Genomic DNA, 16,700 nt, shown 5'->3' with positions numbered 1-16,700 from the left:
CATACCAAGACGTCTACAAAAACAAACAGAACACTATACAAATCTGACACGTATTTGATTTCCTTAAAAAAGTTATGTCACCGATATTGGGTCCAACAAGGCCAATTACAAAAAAGCCTTACCCATTGCGACTGCAGACAGCGAATAGCAACTTTGTATAAGGACACAGTGACAAGGTAAAAGGACAACAGAAAATATTTTAGCAAAAATCGTTTTTTACTTAAGACTTCAAAAAACGTCATCAAAGTCTTTAAAACGCACAACTAATATTTGTACTGTTTATCATCTAATGCACTATTCGTCAATAGAACGCATATATCAAATTTAAAGAAAACACTTCAGGGACCACGTAACAAAAGTAAGAAAAGCAAAAACAATAAACAATTCAAAAATACTTTGAAAAACAGAAAAATCATTAAAAATTAATTGACATCCAGAAATAGATTCGGTTATTGCTAACGAGAGAACAAATGAGGCCTGTCATTGCCGAAATAAAGGGACCGAACACCAAAAACAATTCTAGAAAATAAAAAATCTAAAAAAACTGCTTTTTTTCAAAAACAGGTTCTGTTTAAAGCGGCGTGTAAAGGTTGTGCAAAAGCGAGGAAAAAACAAAAGAAAACTATCGTTTCCTTTTTAGAAAACTAGAAGTGTCAAGGTTCTTAGAACCATTAGGTTTGAGTCAAAATAATTTTGTGAACTCAAAAACGTTTAATTCGAGGACTAAGGTGACCTATCATTTATGAGACTAAGTGACAGAACAACAAACAACAAACTACGAACAGGGCAAAACGCAAAAATACTAAGACTTCTCGAAATTAAAGTATATCAAATTCGAGAAACTGTAATACGTGACATGAAATTATTACAGAAACCTATAGAGAGCAAATGAGACTAACCGTTAATGAGACTAAGTAATAACATGTAGCGTCGGATTCGCGAAAACCATTAGATATTCACAGAATTAAGATGACGAAAAAATCAAAATTCGACTGATAGAAGAGCCAATTGGAGCTGACAAAAAAGAAACAAAGTGACATACAAACACGGAAGACAAAAAAAAACTAATACTTTTTGAAATCAGTTACTGCGAATGTAGTAGAAACCTTTAGATTTCAGCTCAAGTCACTCAATTACCTTCAATATGCCTCCTTAGGTGGCTAATGAAACCTTCCAATCATGAAACGATGAGTCAGACTTTAGGGTTCAAAAATATTACGAATCACCCTTCACACCATGAAATGTTCTTCTGAAAACAGTTTTGGTGATTCGCATTCTTAGAAACGAGTCTAGTAAAGCGTAGGGCCATAAGAGAACTTAATGCCCTCCGAGCGTTACTTATTTATCCCGTTTTTGAGGACGAGAAGTGAAATGGGTCAGACGAAAACTCTGACAAGCCAAAAATCGAATAAAAAAGAACAGAGGAATAACATAATCGATATAAACTTCGTTTGAGAACAATTAAAAACAGAAGTTAAATTGCTCTCAAAAACCGAATACCTGTCTGAACACCAGTTTCTCACTTCACTTTGAAAGCATGATTAGACAACTCCAGAGTGATTAAACTCACTACACCAATTAGAGTTCGATCTATAAAATACTCAAATTTCTTTGAGTTTTATAAAAAGGAGAGCAGCAAACCAATATCCTTTGAGAAACTGACGGCGCTTGTTAATAAGCGAAGTTTCGTTCATATTATAAGTTAAGCACTTTAAGACAAATGTTTGCTAGGAGAATGAAAATCCAGCTGAGTAGCAACCTGTCCGGAAAGTGACGCCGTCGGATACTAATTTTTTTGTCGTGTACACTTTAAATTTTAGAAGCAGGTTTCTTACTAAGCCATAGCAATAGAAGTTACAAATAATAAATCAACAATAATTTGGAGAAAAATTACAAATTATCAGTGGTAAGGCATGAAACTTATGGTAGTTACAGAATAAGTAAAGACAGATAATTTTGAAAAAGTGACGAGTCCAGGATTGCGGTATACCAAATAGAAATTTCGGAAATAATAGTGAAAGAAGGGAAAACTCGAAAGGTTGGTTGGAAAAAAAGAATTTCCCAATTTTTTTGATGAAATATTTTTTACCAACAAAAATTTCCACAGAACACACAAAATAATCACGCAATTGTTGAATTTATAGTAGCACAAAACAAGTTGAAAAAAATTCGATATTATGGGTTTTTAGACTTTAAACAGCCAATTTCAGAAAAAAATTTCAGAGAATAATTAATCGAAATTCTAAATCTTAGGTACTGTTTAGCTTCTATACGTATATATTACATATATTATATTATAAAGAATTTTGTATCAAGGGCAAAAAAATCTGATTTCTTCTACAACTGTGCTAAAATGCCAAATTTTTAAAATACAGTGGACAGTGTGACATACTTATAGATTTAAGTATATCACACTGTCCACTTCATTTCAAAGTTTGGCTTCGTAGCACAGCTGTGAAATAAATTAGAGTTTTTGCCCTGGGTTGAAAATTATTATTCATAACATTACCGTAAAGTTGGATTTCGCAGAAGGAGAGAGTGGAATTATCATGGTATATATTGACATAGGAACCCCTTGTGTGCATTTCACAGTCTACGTCATTCCACCCAGACACTGTGTCATTCAGAACATTGCACGTAGAACACGTGTCTGTTTCATCGCAGATCGAAATCTCAGCGTCGTCCAGTTCTCTCCCTGAAAAAAGTTCTTAAAAAATTGCAACTTACCCGACCCAATTAAAAAGATTTTGTAACAACTAACTTTATCCTCTGACGATTAATTATTCCGAAATTTACAGATCTCTAAGAAGGCGCAGAAATTTGTTACATGATTGATATTTATTTTGAATCAACATGAAATAGTTGCTCAACATATTTACGCCTCTTGAAGTCACTCGAAATTTTTTAAGCTTCCTCCCCGCCCCATCATGGTAGACATTAATGTGAGAGGCTGCAGTTTCGTGGTGGGAGGTGAATAATGGGAAAGACCCACTTTTTCCATGCTTTTTAACTTACAGCAGCAGTCTGATCGAGAGAGAAATCGAAGGAAGTCAACAAAAACATCGCCAGCATCCCTCCATCCTTCTAGATCCAGACGGATCCACGTGGGCGCATCTCCTGATATGAAGCAGGAAGCGTTTTCTCCGTTTGTTGTGACGTCATCGATTATGAGACCCACGTTGTGTGCAGAGTCAGAGAAGTTGTTGTAGGAAGACACTTGAGCGATCGGTAACCTCTCCGCTGAAACTCAGCAGAAGTTAGAACGACGCAGAAGTCTGAACTAATTGGCTGTTGAAAAAATAATTAACTCAATACGATGAAGAGAAAAAAACTGAAACCTAACATTTATTTGATTAAAATAAATTCAAAACTATTCAAATATCATATTGAGTTGGAAAATCAGAAGTAGTTCACTGTGATCTAACCCAAAGTAGTGAATTTAATCAATACTTTTGACGGCTAAAAGCACTGAAAAGAAAGTGGAGAGGCCGCGAACTTTTCAGAGCCGATTAGGATTGAAGGTCGAACAATTCATCAGTGCTTGATTCCCATATTGATAATAATAATAAATTGTTTACGGATTACGCATGATACAACAGGGCATTTACATAATTTATTTATTTTCAAATGTCACATGCGCTCCGAAAGGACACCAACCGTTAATTGATTCCGAACCGTTAAAACAACCGCGATGCTTTGCTACTCTAATTTAGAGCTCTCTTTATCCCATGGTCAAAAGAATTTAAACCAGTGACGTCATGAAATTTAATCTATGAGTCCGCCAAAACTTTCCGATTTCTTTTATTGGCGAGGCACCGTGTATTTTTCGATTGTACCATTGGCTTGCATTTTAAATCAAATTAACAAATGATGTATCATATACAAATATGCCAAATTTTATTCTTAAGCATAAATTAAAAAGTTGAGCTGAACTACGAAAAAAATTCTATTCTTTGTGACACTGCAACGATACAAAAAAAGTAGAACAGGAACTTGGTAGCATATTTCCAACTCAATGGATAAATTTAGACAGCTTTCCATATAAAATATCGTATTCTACAGTTTAAGAAAATCTCATTGAAAGGGGACTGACATGTTCAATCAGTTGGACCCCTTTGGTTCTGATCAAAGACATCAGACTCTAGATCTGTCTGTGATCAGAAGGCTGCTTTTTGTTGCCTCTTGACAGAGCCGACATCTCTCTGTAAAAAAAACAAAAAATCAAAAAAAAATTCCGCTCGAAATGGTCTCTGATCAGACTAATGTGCGCTTGAATCCGCCTCTGATCAGACCATTCCCATCTTGAAGTGACTTCTGATCATACCATCCCCAGACCAAAGTGACTTCTGATCATACCATCCCCAGACAGAAGTGACCTCTGATCATACCATCCCCAGACCGAAGTGACCTCTGATCATACCATCCCTAGACCGAAGTGCCCTCTGATCATACCATCCCCAGACCGAAGTGACCTCTGATCATACTATTGTGCGCTGGAACCAAATCCCAGACCCTGTAATTTTGGTCTGGGAACACACCGTGTGCGTTGGACTTGGTCTGATCAGAGGTCACTTCCGGATGGCACCTCAACCTGGGTAAAGATCCGATTGTCTGGATTGAATAGCAAGAAAACAAAACCCCAGTTCTGAGGCTCCATGTGCAAGTACTCAAGCAGCCGATTGATCAGCTGATCATCCATCATTCATCCAACTGTTTCTTCTTATTACTATTCTGGACGACAAATAAATACATCAACAAAGTGTTTTCAAGGAAAAGGTTTGTTCTTTTAATCTGATTTTGTTAGTTTTAATCCAAGGCTGCTATGCTATTCGACCTTTCATTTTCGACCCTCTGGTTAACTGAATCTGGACAATGTTTTATTTAGAATGGCCAAATTTTTCCATACATCGAAACTGTCTAAAGTTGAGGGAGTATTTTTACGTTGTGGCTCCCTTGCGGTTGGCATATATTCTATCAACGTTAAGGTGGTCAAGTTTTTGTTTACTCCATTAAATTTATATCAATTTTTTCACACGAGATACTCAATATATACTCAATATATACCATCAATCATAGTTAATGTGGTGGCAATCATATGAATGAGCTATTGTTCAAGAAAGGAAAGATAAACAGCCATTCTACATATTTTTATGAACGTCGCCGATTAAAAAAAGGTTATAACGGAAAAAAGTTGATGCGTTACCAAGGTCAACTCAATTAACTGCAGTTAATTGGAGCAAAATAATTTTAATCAATTTGAAAATACAATGAAAAAAACAAATAATCATCAGGCATCTACTATCCGAATATTGAAAAACTCCAGAGAGAGTACTGATAATTTGAATCTAATCGATGAAAAAATCTCTCAGCTCAATTTTATGAATAAAAACCAGTTTGAAAGTTAAAAATACATCACTATTTGACTGGGCAAAACAACACAGACTAAGCTTAATTTCTGAAATTTAAAACGGATACATCCGCTTCATTCAAATAACTTCATTAAAAAAAACTGTTCATAAAATGTAAGTAAAAGATGAGACGTGTTTTAAAGTTTGAGAGGAAGGGCAATTGAAGTTTTGTCAATTTTTCTTGCCGCAAAAAAAGAAAACAAAATTCTATTGCAACAGAAAAATGATTGCTGCTGACCGCCCTCTATTGGCTTCATATTTTCCTTAAAATAGATTTTGATTGACATCTGTTCGAACTGGCTGTCCTTCATCGTCTCCGTCATTGCTTTTTTCTATGTGCACATAGTTACTTTTACGGGTACAGCTAACGCTTCAAAACTATTTCTTCAGCAAAACCATTTGACAGCTATCAGATACAGAGCATTTCACTAATTATAATCAGTCCCATAAAGTTGTAACGCTATCGAACGTTTCAAATGTCAAAGTTCACATTTAAAACATACACACATCAGAGCTTTGTTGTTCATTTGCATATCGGGAGTTGTTGGAACTCTTTTACTACTGTAAAACTACAAATGGTCTTAATTCTCTTCAATTGACCAAAAGCAGTTTTTAAAAACTTAATGACCTCCCTTAAACTTGCTAGGCACTACGGAACCAGGTTTAGAAATTCCAGGTGAAAAAATAACTAACTAATGACCAGCTAAGATCATTCTTCATACCAGGAGAAACGTAAAACTTTCTACCGAGTATATAGCCAGTTTTCAATATAAAAAATGACTCCCAATGAACAAAAAAAAAACATAGCAGGACAAGTCTGGATCTACAATTCAAAAAGTTTTCATTAACTAAACAAAATTTACACTTAGAATGGACGATAAATAGATTGGAAAAACAATTTAGAAAAATTCCGACCAATAAACTTTATAAAGCAAAAAGCATAGGTAAATGTGAAAAAAATCGTAACCGAGAAAGCGAATTTCTTTTGAAACCATCTCTACTTTGCAATTGGTAGAAAAATTTCACGCCGAGTGTTTCTCTCTTCACATGTTTCGAGTGAAAAATAACATCTCCAATTTGACGTCCACCAAAACCATAAGAAGGTTCAAATATATCTTAAAGAAACATAGCCAGAAGAACTCCAGGAGCCAATCGAAGCGTTAAAAATTCTCAAACGAAACCGTAAAAACTGCTCAAACCAATTTCCTTTGTCTTCAATCTTTGGTTCTTTGTCTCATCAGACTTCAAATAATTCAAAAAAAACTAGCAGGCCCGCAAACGCATCACCAGAAAATCATTTAAAAGATAGAAGGTTAACATATTTATTGGATTTTTTTGCACCACCTGCGGCTGGAACCTATGCACCTCGTTCAAAAGCAATAGGTATTACGTTTCGTCACCGATGTGCTTGGTTTGAGTATATTACCCTATATGCCAACAATTTTTTTGTTCAACCACGTTTTCTGCTTTAACATTTTGCATAATTAAGGAGCGCTAAGACTTGTACAGATAAAATATGTTAAAAAAGTAATCAAATTTTGTCATAGCTTGAGGTCCCGAATCAACTATCTCTGCTAAAATTACTTCGTCAACACATTTAGTTCCTACTTAAACCACCCATGAGAGTTTTTTAAAATACTTGAAGCCAAATCATGAAAAAAATAAGCTCTTAAAAACAACTTTGACTAAAAACTGGAAAAAGTTTACAAATTTTTTAATATTACAAAAGCAATTAAAATCAAAGAAAAATTCTTTCCAGCCAATAGGGTACCCAAATGCTCGCAAAACAATAGGAAAACCATAATAGTCTAAGAAATTTGTCTAGGTCCAGAAAAAACGAAAAACTGCAAAAAATTTTAAAAAATAGTTCCAATTTTCGAAATTTTTCGTCATATTTTTCAACAAAAAAAACTTTATATCAACAAAATTGTATCTACTTGTAAACTAAAAATTGCTCAAGTAATAGGAGTCTTTTCAGTGCTCATTTGAGGCACAAAAAACAAGTCCAAAAATCATCAAAATACATGAAAAACCACTGAATTAGCATAAAAATTAAATAAACTAGCAGGCCCGCAAACGCATCACCAGAAAATCATTTAAAAGATAGAAGGTTAACATATTTATTGGATTTTTTTGCACCACCTGCGGCTGGAACCTATGCACCTCGTTCAAAAGCAATAGGTATTACGTTTCGTCACCGATGTGCTTGGTTTGAGTATATTACCCTATATGCCAACAATTTTTTTGTTCAACCACGTTTTCTGCTTTAACATTTTGCATAATTAAGGAGCGCTAAGACTTGTACAGATAATGATGTTCTGCATGGTGGCATAGTGTAACTCATGTTCTACGTTAGGTTGCATGTATGAGGAGCGTTTATAACATGCGATGAAACGCAGCTTAAACATACAAAAGAGATAAGAAAGAAACGAAAGAGAAAAGACAGAGGAAAGAGAAAACGAGCGCAGAAAAAAAAGAACAAGAAAGAGATAAACAAAAGAGAAAAGGAGAGAAAATAGAAAAAAACAGAGCAGAAGAGAAAAGACGGAGAAAAGAAACAAAAAAAGACAAATGAAAGTGGGAAAACAGAAAAACAAACGGAAGAAGCAAGACAGAAAAGAACGAGGAAAGAGAGTAAAGAGAGAAAAAATCGAGAAACGAAAGACAGAAATGATAGAAAAGAAAAGCAAAAAAGAGAAAAGCAAAAAAGAAAATAGAGAAAAGCGAGAGAAAAGGAGAGAAGACAGACAAAAAGAAAAGCAGAAAAAGAACACAAGAGAAATGAAATAGAAAAACAAAAAAGCGGAAAGACACAGAGAAAAGCAAAAAGAAAAGTAAAGCAAAGAAAAGAGAAGAAAGAGAGAAAAGAGAAAAAAGGAGAAAATAGACAGGAAAAAAATACGAGAAAAAGACGAAAAAAAGAAGAAACAACAGAAATAAGAAAGGCAAAAAGAACAGAAAAAAAAGAGAAAAGAAAAAGAGAGACAAGAGAGACGAAAACGACAGAGAGAAAAGAGAAAAGCAAGACAAAACCGAGGGATAAAAGAAAAGCAGAAAAGAAAAAACGCAAGAGAAAGGAAAAACAGAAAAGAGAAAAGAACAACAATCTAAACAAAAAATGAAGGATAGGAACCAAAGGAACAAAAGAGAGAAGAATGAGAAATAAAGGCAAAAAAAGAACAGAAGAGAAAAAGAGAAAAGAATGAAAAAGTTGAGAAAAAGAAACAAAAAGAAAAAGGCAGAAAAAAACGAGAAAAGTAAGGAAGAGAAAAGCAAGTGAGAGAAGAAAGACAGAAAAACAAAAAAAAAAGCAAGAGATAAAAAGAAGGAAAGAAGAGAAAAAAACAGAGAAAAAAGGAAAAAAATAAGACAGAGAAGAAAAGGCAGACAAATGAAAAAGAAAATACAAAAAGGAGAAATTAAAGCGAAAATCAATTCAGAAAAGAAAAGAGAAAAGCAGGCGAAAAATGAAAGAAAATAAAAAGAAAGTCAGTAAAGAAGGAGATAGAGAAAAAAGGAACAATAGAAAAAAAAAGGCGTAAAAGAACAAAAAAAGAAAAAGAAAATGACTGAAACGAAGGACAGAAAAGAAAGTGAAAAGCAAGACAGAAAAGAGAGAAAACGAAGAAGGGCTGACAAGAAGAAAAACAAGAGATAAAGAAAACAACAATGGAAAGAGAAAATAGCAAAAAAACTAAAGAAAAAACCTAAAAGAGGAACGAGAGAGAAGCATGGGAGAGAAAGGTAAAAAACAAAAGAATTGAAAAAGAGAGAAAAGAAGGTGAAAAAGGAGAAAGTAAACAAAAAAAGAGAAGAAAGGCAGCAAAAGAAGAAAGGCAGAAAGACAAAAGCCAAAAAAACACAAAATAAAGAGGGCAGAGCAAAGAAATACAGAAACGAAAAAAGAGAGAAAACCAAGAGAGAAAAGAAAGAGAAAAAAAGACAGTAAAGAAAGAGCAAAGAAGATAAAAAAAGATAGTTGAAAGCGAAAGAGAAAGAAAGCGAAAAGAAGAGAAAAGGAGAGAAAAGGACAGAAAATATAGGTAGGTAGCTAAACGAAAAAAATAAAGACAAAGAGTGTAAAGAAAGCCAGAAAAACAAATCAGAAAAGAAGAGAACAAAGAAAGCATAAAGACAAAAGCAAGAGAAAAAAGCAGAGAGAAAAGACAGAAAGAGAAAAGAAAGAAAAAGAAACGATACAGAGAACAGAGACAAAAGAGAAAGATAGAGAAAGAAGAAAGAGAAAAGACAGAAAAGGCAGAAGAAACACAGAACAGAAGGAGAAAAGCAAGAGAAAGAAGAAATGGAGAGGAAAGCGAAAAGAACAAAAAGAAAAAACCAAAGAGAAGGATTAGAAAGAAGGTCAAAAACGAACATTAAAAAGAAAAAAACAAAGAAGCAAAAGAAAGAAGAAAGGCAGAAAAAAGAACAGAGAAAAGAAACAACAGAAAAAAAGAAGAGAAAAGAAAGAGATAAAGAGAAAGACAAAAAGGAAAGAAAAAAAAGAGAAAAGAAAGCAAATAGAAAGAAAGAAGCAAAAGAGAAGAGAGATAGAAAAGAAAGAGAAAGGAACGAGAGAGAGGGAGAAAAGACAGAAAAAAACAGAAAAGAGAGATCACAGAAACTGAAAAAAGTACAAAGAAGATAAGGAGAGAAAACAAAGCAAGGAAAGCAAATCAGAAAAGAAAAAAAAAGAAAAACAAGATACAAATGGAGACAAAAAATACAAAAGAAAAAGAAGGAAACAATACAGAGAAAAGAGACAGAAACGAAAGATAGAGAAAGAAGAGAAAAGCAAGAAAGTTGAAAGGCAGAAGAAAGGCAGAAAAAAGGAGAAAAACAGCAATGAGAGCGACAAAACAAAAAAGAAGGCGATAAAAGCGGAAAAACAGAGAACAGAGAAAAGAGACCAAAGACAGAAAAGAAGGAAAAGCAGGATAAAAAAGAGAGGAAAGAGAGAAAAGCATGAGAGCAAGGTAGAGAGAACAGAAAGAAAAGAATGAGAAAAAGAAACGATAAACAGAAAAAAGACAAAGAGAAAGACAGAGGAAGAGAAACGAAAGAAATGCAGAGGAAACTCAGAACAGAAGAGAAAAGCAAGAGAAAGAAAAAACGGAAAAATGAAATCGAAAAGAAAGAAAAACTGAAAAAAAACGTAAGAGAAGAACAAAAGAGAGAAGGGTTAGAAAGAAAGGCGAAACAAAGAGAAACAAAAGAATAGAAGAAAAAGAGAAAAAAGAGACAAAAGAGAGCAGAAAGGCAGAAAGGAGAATAGAAAAGAGAAAAGAAACAAAAGAGAAGAAAGGCAGAAAGAAGAACAGAAAAGTGAATAGAAACAAAAGTGAAAAGAATAGAATAGAAAAGAAAGAGATCAAGAGAAAGACAGAAAGGAAAGAGAAAAGAGAGCGAAAAAAAGAAAAGCGAAAGAGAAGAGAGACATAAAAGAAAGAAATATGAAAGAGAGGGAGAGAGAGGAGAGGAAAAAGAAAGAAAAAAAAGAGTAAAGAGAGAAGACAGAAACAAAAAAGTACAAAGACGGTAGAGAAAACAAAGCGAGAAAAGAAAATCAGAAAAGGAGAAAAGAAAACGAAGAGAAGCAGGATAAAAATGGAGAGAAAAAAGACAGAAAAGAAAGAAAAAAGAAACAATACAGAAAAAAAAAGAAATGAAAGATTGAAAAAGAAGAGAAAAGCAAGAAAACAAAAAGCAGAAGAAATGCAGAAAAAAGAAAAACAGAAAAGAGCGAGAAAAAAAGAAGAAACAGATAAAAGAAGGGCAGAAGAATAGAAAGAGAACAGAAAAAAGAGACAAAAGACAGAAAAAAGCGAGAAAGAGAGAAAAGCAAGAGAGAAAAGAAATAAACGAAAGAAAGGAAAAGCAGAAACGGACAGGAAAAAAGAGAAAGGAAAATAACGACTGTACCGAAAAGAAAAAGAGAAAGGAGAGAAGAGATAGAAAAATGAGAAAGACAAAAAAACTAAAGCGAGAAACGAGAGAGAAGAACAAAAGAGGGCACAAAGAATAAGAAAGGCAGAAAAAGAACAGAAAAGAAATCGAGGAAAGAAAAAGAAGAAAGGCACAAAAAAAGAAAAACAGAAATGAGAGCGAGAAAAAACAAGAGAGATATAAAAGAAAGGCAGAAAAAGAAAAAAAGGAGAACAGAAAAGAGACGAAAGACGGAAAAGCAAGAGAGAAAAGAAAGAAACGAAAAAAGGAAAGGCAGAAAAGAAGGACAGAAAAAAAAGAGAGACAGAAACGAAATACAGAAAAGAAAGAGAGAAGCGAACGAGAAGGGGAGAAACTGAAGAGAAACGAGAGAGAAGAACAAAAGACGGCGAAAGGAATCAGAAAGGCAGAAGAAAAGGAGAAAAGAAAGCGAGAAAAGAAAGACGGAAGAAAAAAAGACAAAACAAAGACAAAAAAAAGACAGGAAAAACTTGAAAAGAGAGAGAAGCAAGACAGAAAAGCAAGAGATAAACCAAAGAGAGAAAAGCTACAAGAGACAAAACAGACCGAATAAAACTGGAAAAAAAAGAATAGAAGGAGAAAGGAAAGAAAAAGAAAGGAGAAAAGAAAGACAACAGAGAAAAACAGCGAAGAAAAGAAGGGCAAAGAGATACAGAAAAAAGAAAAACGGAAAGAGAAAAGATATTCAGAAGAATACACAAAAAGAAATGCGAAAGAAAAGAAAGAGAAAAAAAAAAGCAGAAAAGGAGAGAAAATGGAAAGAGAAAATAAAGACAGAAAGGAAAGACAATAGAAAAAAGAAAAAAAGACATATAAAAGAGAGAAAAATCAGAAACGAAAGAAAGAAAAGACAAAGACAGCAAAGAGAGAAAAAGAGAAAATGAAAAGAAAAAAACGGTAGAGAAAAAAAGCAGAAGAAGAACAGAAAAAAAGACGAAAGACAGAAAAAAAAAGAAAAGTAGGAGCGAAAAGAAAGAGAAAAGCATGAGAGAAAAGAAAGAAATAAAAAAATAAAGGCAGAAAAGAAGGACAGAAAAAAAAGAGGAAAGAGAATAAAGGGAGACAAACGAAAGACAGGAAAGGCAAAGAGGAAATACAGAAAAGAGAGAAACGCAAGAGAGAAAAGCACGAGATAAACGAAAGAGAAAAAAGAAAGAAGAGGACAGACAGAAAACAGAAAAAAGCGAATAGAAAGAGAAAAGAAAGAAACCAAAGGAGAAAAGAATGACAGAAACGAAAGACAGAAAAGAATGCGAGAAAGGAGACGGACGAGAACAAAACAAACGAAAAGGAAATGAATACAGAAAAGACAGAGGGAAAAACAGAAAAGAGAAAGAAAAGCAAGAGATAACCGAAAGAAAGGAAAGAAAGGAGACAATGGACAGACGGACGAAAACAGAAAAAAAGGAATAGAAAGAGAAAAAAAGAAACAGATGGGAGAAAAAAACAGAAAAGAAAGAGAAAAGCAAGAGAAAAAAGATAGACAGAAAAAAAAACACAGGAAGGAACGACAGAAAAGGACCAGGCAAAAGAACAAAAACAAAGAAAAAAGATAAGAGAAACTAAAGAGAAGCGGAAGAGGAACAAAGAGAAATAATGAGAAAAAGAAAGACATAAAAAGAACACAAGCAAGAGAGAAAAAGAAAGGAAAGAAAAGTAAAAGACAGTAAGAAAAACTAAAAAAAAATGACAGAAAAAGATTACAGAAAAGAAGGAAAGAAAAGCCAAATAAAGGAAGGGAAAGGGAGAAAGAGCGAAAGAGGAAATACAGAAAGAAAAACGAAAGAGAAAAGCAAGAGAAAACGGAGACACAAGAAAGCAACAGAGAAAAGCACGACAGAAAAGAAAGAGAATCACAAAGAAAAACAGAAAGAAAAAAGATGCAAGAAACTAAAGAGAAGTGGAAGAGGAGCAAAGAGAAAAAAGAATCAGAAAAAAAGAGACATATAAAAAAAACAGAAAAGAAAGAGAGAAAATAAAGATAAAAAAAAGACAGAAAAGGAATACAGAATAGAAAGAAAGCAAAGAGGGGGAGAAGCGAAAGAAATGCAGAGGAAACTCAGAACAGAAGAGAAAAGCAAGAGAAAGAAAAAACGGAAAAAGGAAATCGAAAAGAAAGAAAAACTGAAAAAAAAACGTAGGAGAAGAACAAAAGAGAGAAGGGTTAGAAAGAAAGGCGAAACAAAGAGAAACAAAAGAATAGAAGAAAAAGAGAAAAAAGAGACAAAAGAGAGCAGAAAGGCAGAAAAAAGAATAGAAAAGAGAAAAGAAACAAAAGAGAAGAAAGGCAGAAAGAAGAACAGAAAAGTGAAAAGAAACAAAAGTGAAAAGAATAGAATAGAAAAGAAAGAGATCAAGAGAAAGACAGAAAGGAAAGAGAAAAGAAAGCGAAAAAAAAGAAAAGCGAAAGAGAAGAGAGACAGAAAAGAAAGAAAAATGAAAGAGAGAGAGAGAGAGAGAGAGAGAGAGAGAGAGAGAGGAGAGGAAAAAGAAAAAAAAGAGTAAAGAGAGAAGACAGAAACAAAAAAGTACAAAGACGGTAGAGAAAACAAAGCGAGAAAAGAAAATCAGAAAAGGAGAAAAGAAAACGAAGAGAAGCAGGATAAAATTGGAGAGAAAAAAGACAGAAAAGAAAGAAAAAAGAAACAATACAGAAAAAAAAGAAATGAAAGATTGAAAAAGAAGAGAAAAGCAAGAAAACAAAAAGCAGAAGAAATGCAGAAAAAAGAAAAACAGAAAAGAAAGAAGAAACAGATAAAAGAAGGGCAGAAGAATAGAAAGAGAACAGAAAAAAGAGACAAAAGACAGAAAAAAGCGGGAAAGAGAGAAAAGCAAGAGAGAAAAGAAATAAACGAAAGAAAGGAAAAGCAGAAACGGACAGGAAAAAAGAGAAAGGAAAATAACGACTGTACCGAAAAGAAAAAGAGAAAGGAGAGAAGAGATAGAAAAATGAGAAAGACAAAAAAACTAAAGCGAGAAACGAGAGAGAAGAACAAAAGAGGGCAAAAAGAATAAGAAAGGCAGAAAAAAGAACAGAAAAGAAATCGAGGAAAGAAAAAGAAGAAAGGCACAAAAAAAGAAAAACAGAAATGAGAGCGAGAAAAAACAAGAGAGATATAAAAGAAAGGCAGAAAAAGAAAAAAAGGAGAACAGAAAAGAGACGAAAGACGGAAAAGCAAGAGAGAAAAGAAAGAAACGAAAAAAGGAAAGGCAGAAAAGAAGGACAGAAAAAAAAGAGAGACAGAAACGAAATACAGAAAAGAAAGAGAGAAGCGAACGAGAAGGGGAGAAACTGAAGAGAAACGAGAGAGAAGAACAAAAGACGGCGAAAGGAATCCGAAAGGCAGAAGAAAAGGAGAAAAGAAAGCGAGAAAAGAAAGACGGAAGAAAAAAAGACAAAACAAAGACAAAAAAAGACAGGAAAAACTTGAAAAGAGAGAGAAGCAAGACAGAAAAGCAAGAGATAAACCAAAGAGAGAAAAGCTACAAGAGAAAAAACAGACCGAATAAAACTGGAAAAAAAAGAATAGAAGGAGAAAGGAAAGAAAAAGAAAGGAGAAAAGAAAGACAACAGAGAAAAACAACGAAGAAAAGAAGGGCAAAGAGATACAGAAAAAAGAAAAACGGAAAGAGAAAAGATATTCAGAAGAATACACAAAAAGAAATGCGAAAGAACAGAAAGAGAAAAAAAAGCAGAAAAGGAGAGAAAATTGAAAGAGAAAATAAAGACAGAAAGGAAAGACAATAGAAAAAAGAAAAAAGACATATAAAAGAGAGAAAAATCAGAAACGAAAGAAAGAAAAGACAAAGACAGCAAAGAGAGAAAAAGAGAAAATGAAAAGAAAAAAACGGTAGAGAAAAAAAGCAGAAAAGAAGAACAGAAAAAAAGACGAAAGACAGAAAAAAAAGAAAAGTAGGAGCGAAAAGAAAGAGAAAAGCATGAGAGAAAAGAAAGAAAAAAATAAAGGCAGAAAAGAAGGACAGAAAAAAAAGAGGAAAGAGAATAAAGGAAGACAAACGAAAGACAGGAAAGGCAAAGAGGAAATACAGAAAAGAGAGAAACGCAAGAGAGAAAAGCACGAGATAAACGAAAGAGAAAAAAGAAAGAAGAGGACAGACAGAAAACAGAAAAAAGCGAATAGAAAGAGAAAAGAAAGAAACCAAAGGAGAAAAGAAAGACAGAAACGAAAGACAGAAAAGAATGCGAGAAAGGAGACGGACGAGAACAAAACAAACGAAAAGGAAATGAAAACAGAAAAGACAGAGGGAAAAACAGAAAAGAGAAAGAAAAGCAAGAGATAACCGAAAGAAAGGAATGAAAGGAGACAATGGACAGACGGACGAAAACAGAAAAAAAAGAATAGAAAGAGAAAAAAAAAGAAACAGATGGGAGAAAAAAACATAAAAGAAAGAGAAAAGCAAGAGAAAAAAGATAGACAGAAAAAAACACAGAGAAAGGAACGACAGAAAAGGACAAGGCAAAAGAACAAAAACAAAGAAAAAAGATACGAGAAACTAAAGAGAAGCGGAAGAGGAACAAAGAGAAATAATGAGAAAAAGAAAGACAGATAAAAGAACACAAGCAAGAGAGAAAAAGAAAGGAAAGAAAAGTAAAAGACAGTAAGAAAAAGTTTTAAAAAAATGACAGAAAAAGATTACAGAAAAGAAGGAAAGAAAAGCCAAATAAAGGAAGGGAAAGGGAGAAAGAGCGAAAGAGGAAATACAGAAAGAAAAACGAAAGAGAAAAGCAAGAGAAAACGGAGACACAAGAAAGCAACAGAGAAAAGCACGACAGAAAAGAAAGAGAATCACAAAGAAAAACAGAAAGAAAAAAGATGCAAGAAACTAAAGAGAAGTGGAAGAGGAGCAAAGAGAAAAAAGAATCAGAAAAAAAGAGACAGATAAAAAAACAGAAAAGAAAGAGAGAAAAGAAAGATAGAAAAAAAGACAGAAAAGGAATACAGAATAGAAAGAAAGCAAAGAGGGGGAGAAGCGAAAGAGCAAAAGAAGAAGCAAGAAAGAAAAAGAAAAACTAAGGAGAAAAGCAAGAGAAGAAAGACAGAAAAATCAACAGAAAAAAGCAAAACAGAAAAGAAAGAGAAAAGCGAAAAAAAACAAAGGAAAAAGGATGCGAGCAACTAAAGAGAAGCGGAAGAGGAACAAAGAGAAAATGAGAAAAAGAAAAAACAGAAAAGAAACAGACAAAAGAAACAGAAAGAAGACTGAAAAAGAGAGAAAAGACAGAGAAACGAAAGAGAAAAAACAGACAGGAAATACAGAAGAGAGAGAGAAAAAAAGAAAGAGATAAACAGAAGATACAAAAGA

The 16,700-nt window shown here is 33.6% G+C and overlaps 2 protein-coding genes across 2 annotated transcripts in view; one reads left to right on the top strand and one right to left on the bottom strand.

Annotated features, from left to right (window-relative positions):
• Positions 1-16,700, bottom strand: part of LOC142334901 (uncharacterized) — a 235,711-nt gene that overhangs the window by 1,282 nt on the left and 217,729 nt on the right. Inside the window, exons 41-42 of the mRNA XM_075383229.1 lie at positions 3,016-3,240; positions 2,510-2,695 (exon numbers count right to left, since the gene is read on the bottom strand). Of these exons, the coding sequence (XP_075239344.1) occupies positions 2,510-2,695; positions 3,016-3,240 (411 nt within the window). The remainder of the gene's footprint in view (positions 1-2,509; positions 2,696-3,015; positions 3,241-16,700) is intronic.
• LOC142335536 (uncharacterized) lies at positions 8,611-15,230 on the top strand. The gene is made up of 2 exons (XM_075384075.1): positions 8,611-8,670; positions 15,162-15,230. The coding sequence occupies exons 1-2, from the start codon at positions 8,611-8,613 to the stop codon at positions 15,228-15,230; spliced, it is 129 nt and encodes a 42-aa protein (XP_075240190.1).

This window comes from Convolutriloba macropyga, chromosome 2 (assembly GCF_964194025.1).
Source record: "Convolutriloba macropyga chromosome 2, txConMacr16.3, whole genome shotgun sequence".
In the NCBI taxonomy this organism is placed as follows: Eukaryota; Metazoa; Xenacoelomorpha; order Acoela; family Convolutidae; genus Convolutriloba; species Convolutriloba macropyga.
This window is presented reverse-complemented; position numbering and strand designations above follow the sequence as displayed.

Excerpts from the sequence above, each read along its gene's own strand:
- LOC142335536 (XM_075384075.1), top strand. The coding sequence starts at position 8,611 with ATGAAAAAGTTGAGAAAAAGAAACAAAAAGAAAAAGGCAGAAAAAAAC. Across the intron at positions 8,671-15,161 it reads AAAAAAACGAGAAAAGTAAG|AAACGAAAGAAAGAAAAGAC; the intron begins GAAGAGAAAAGC and ends GAGAAAAATCAG.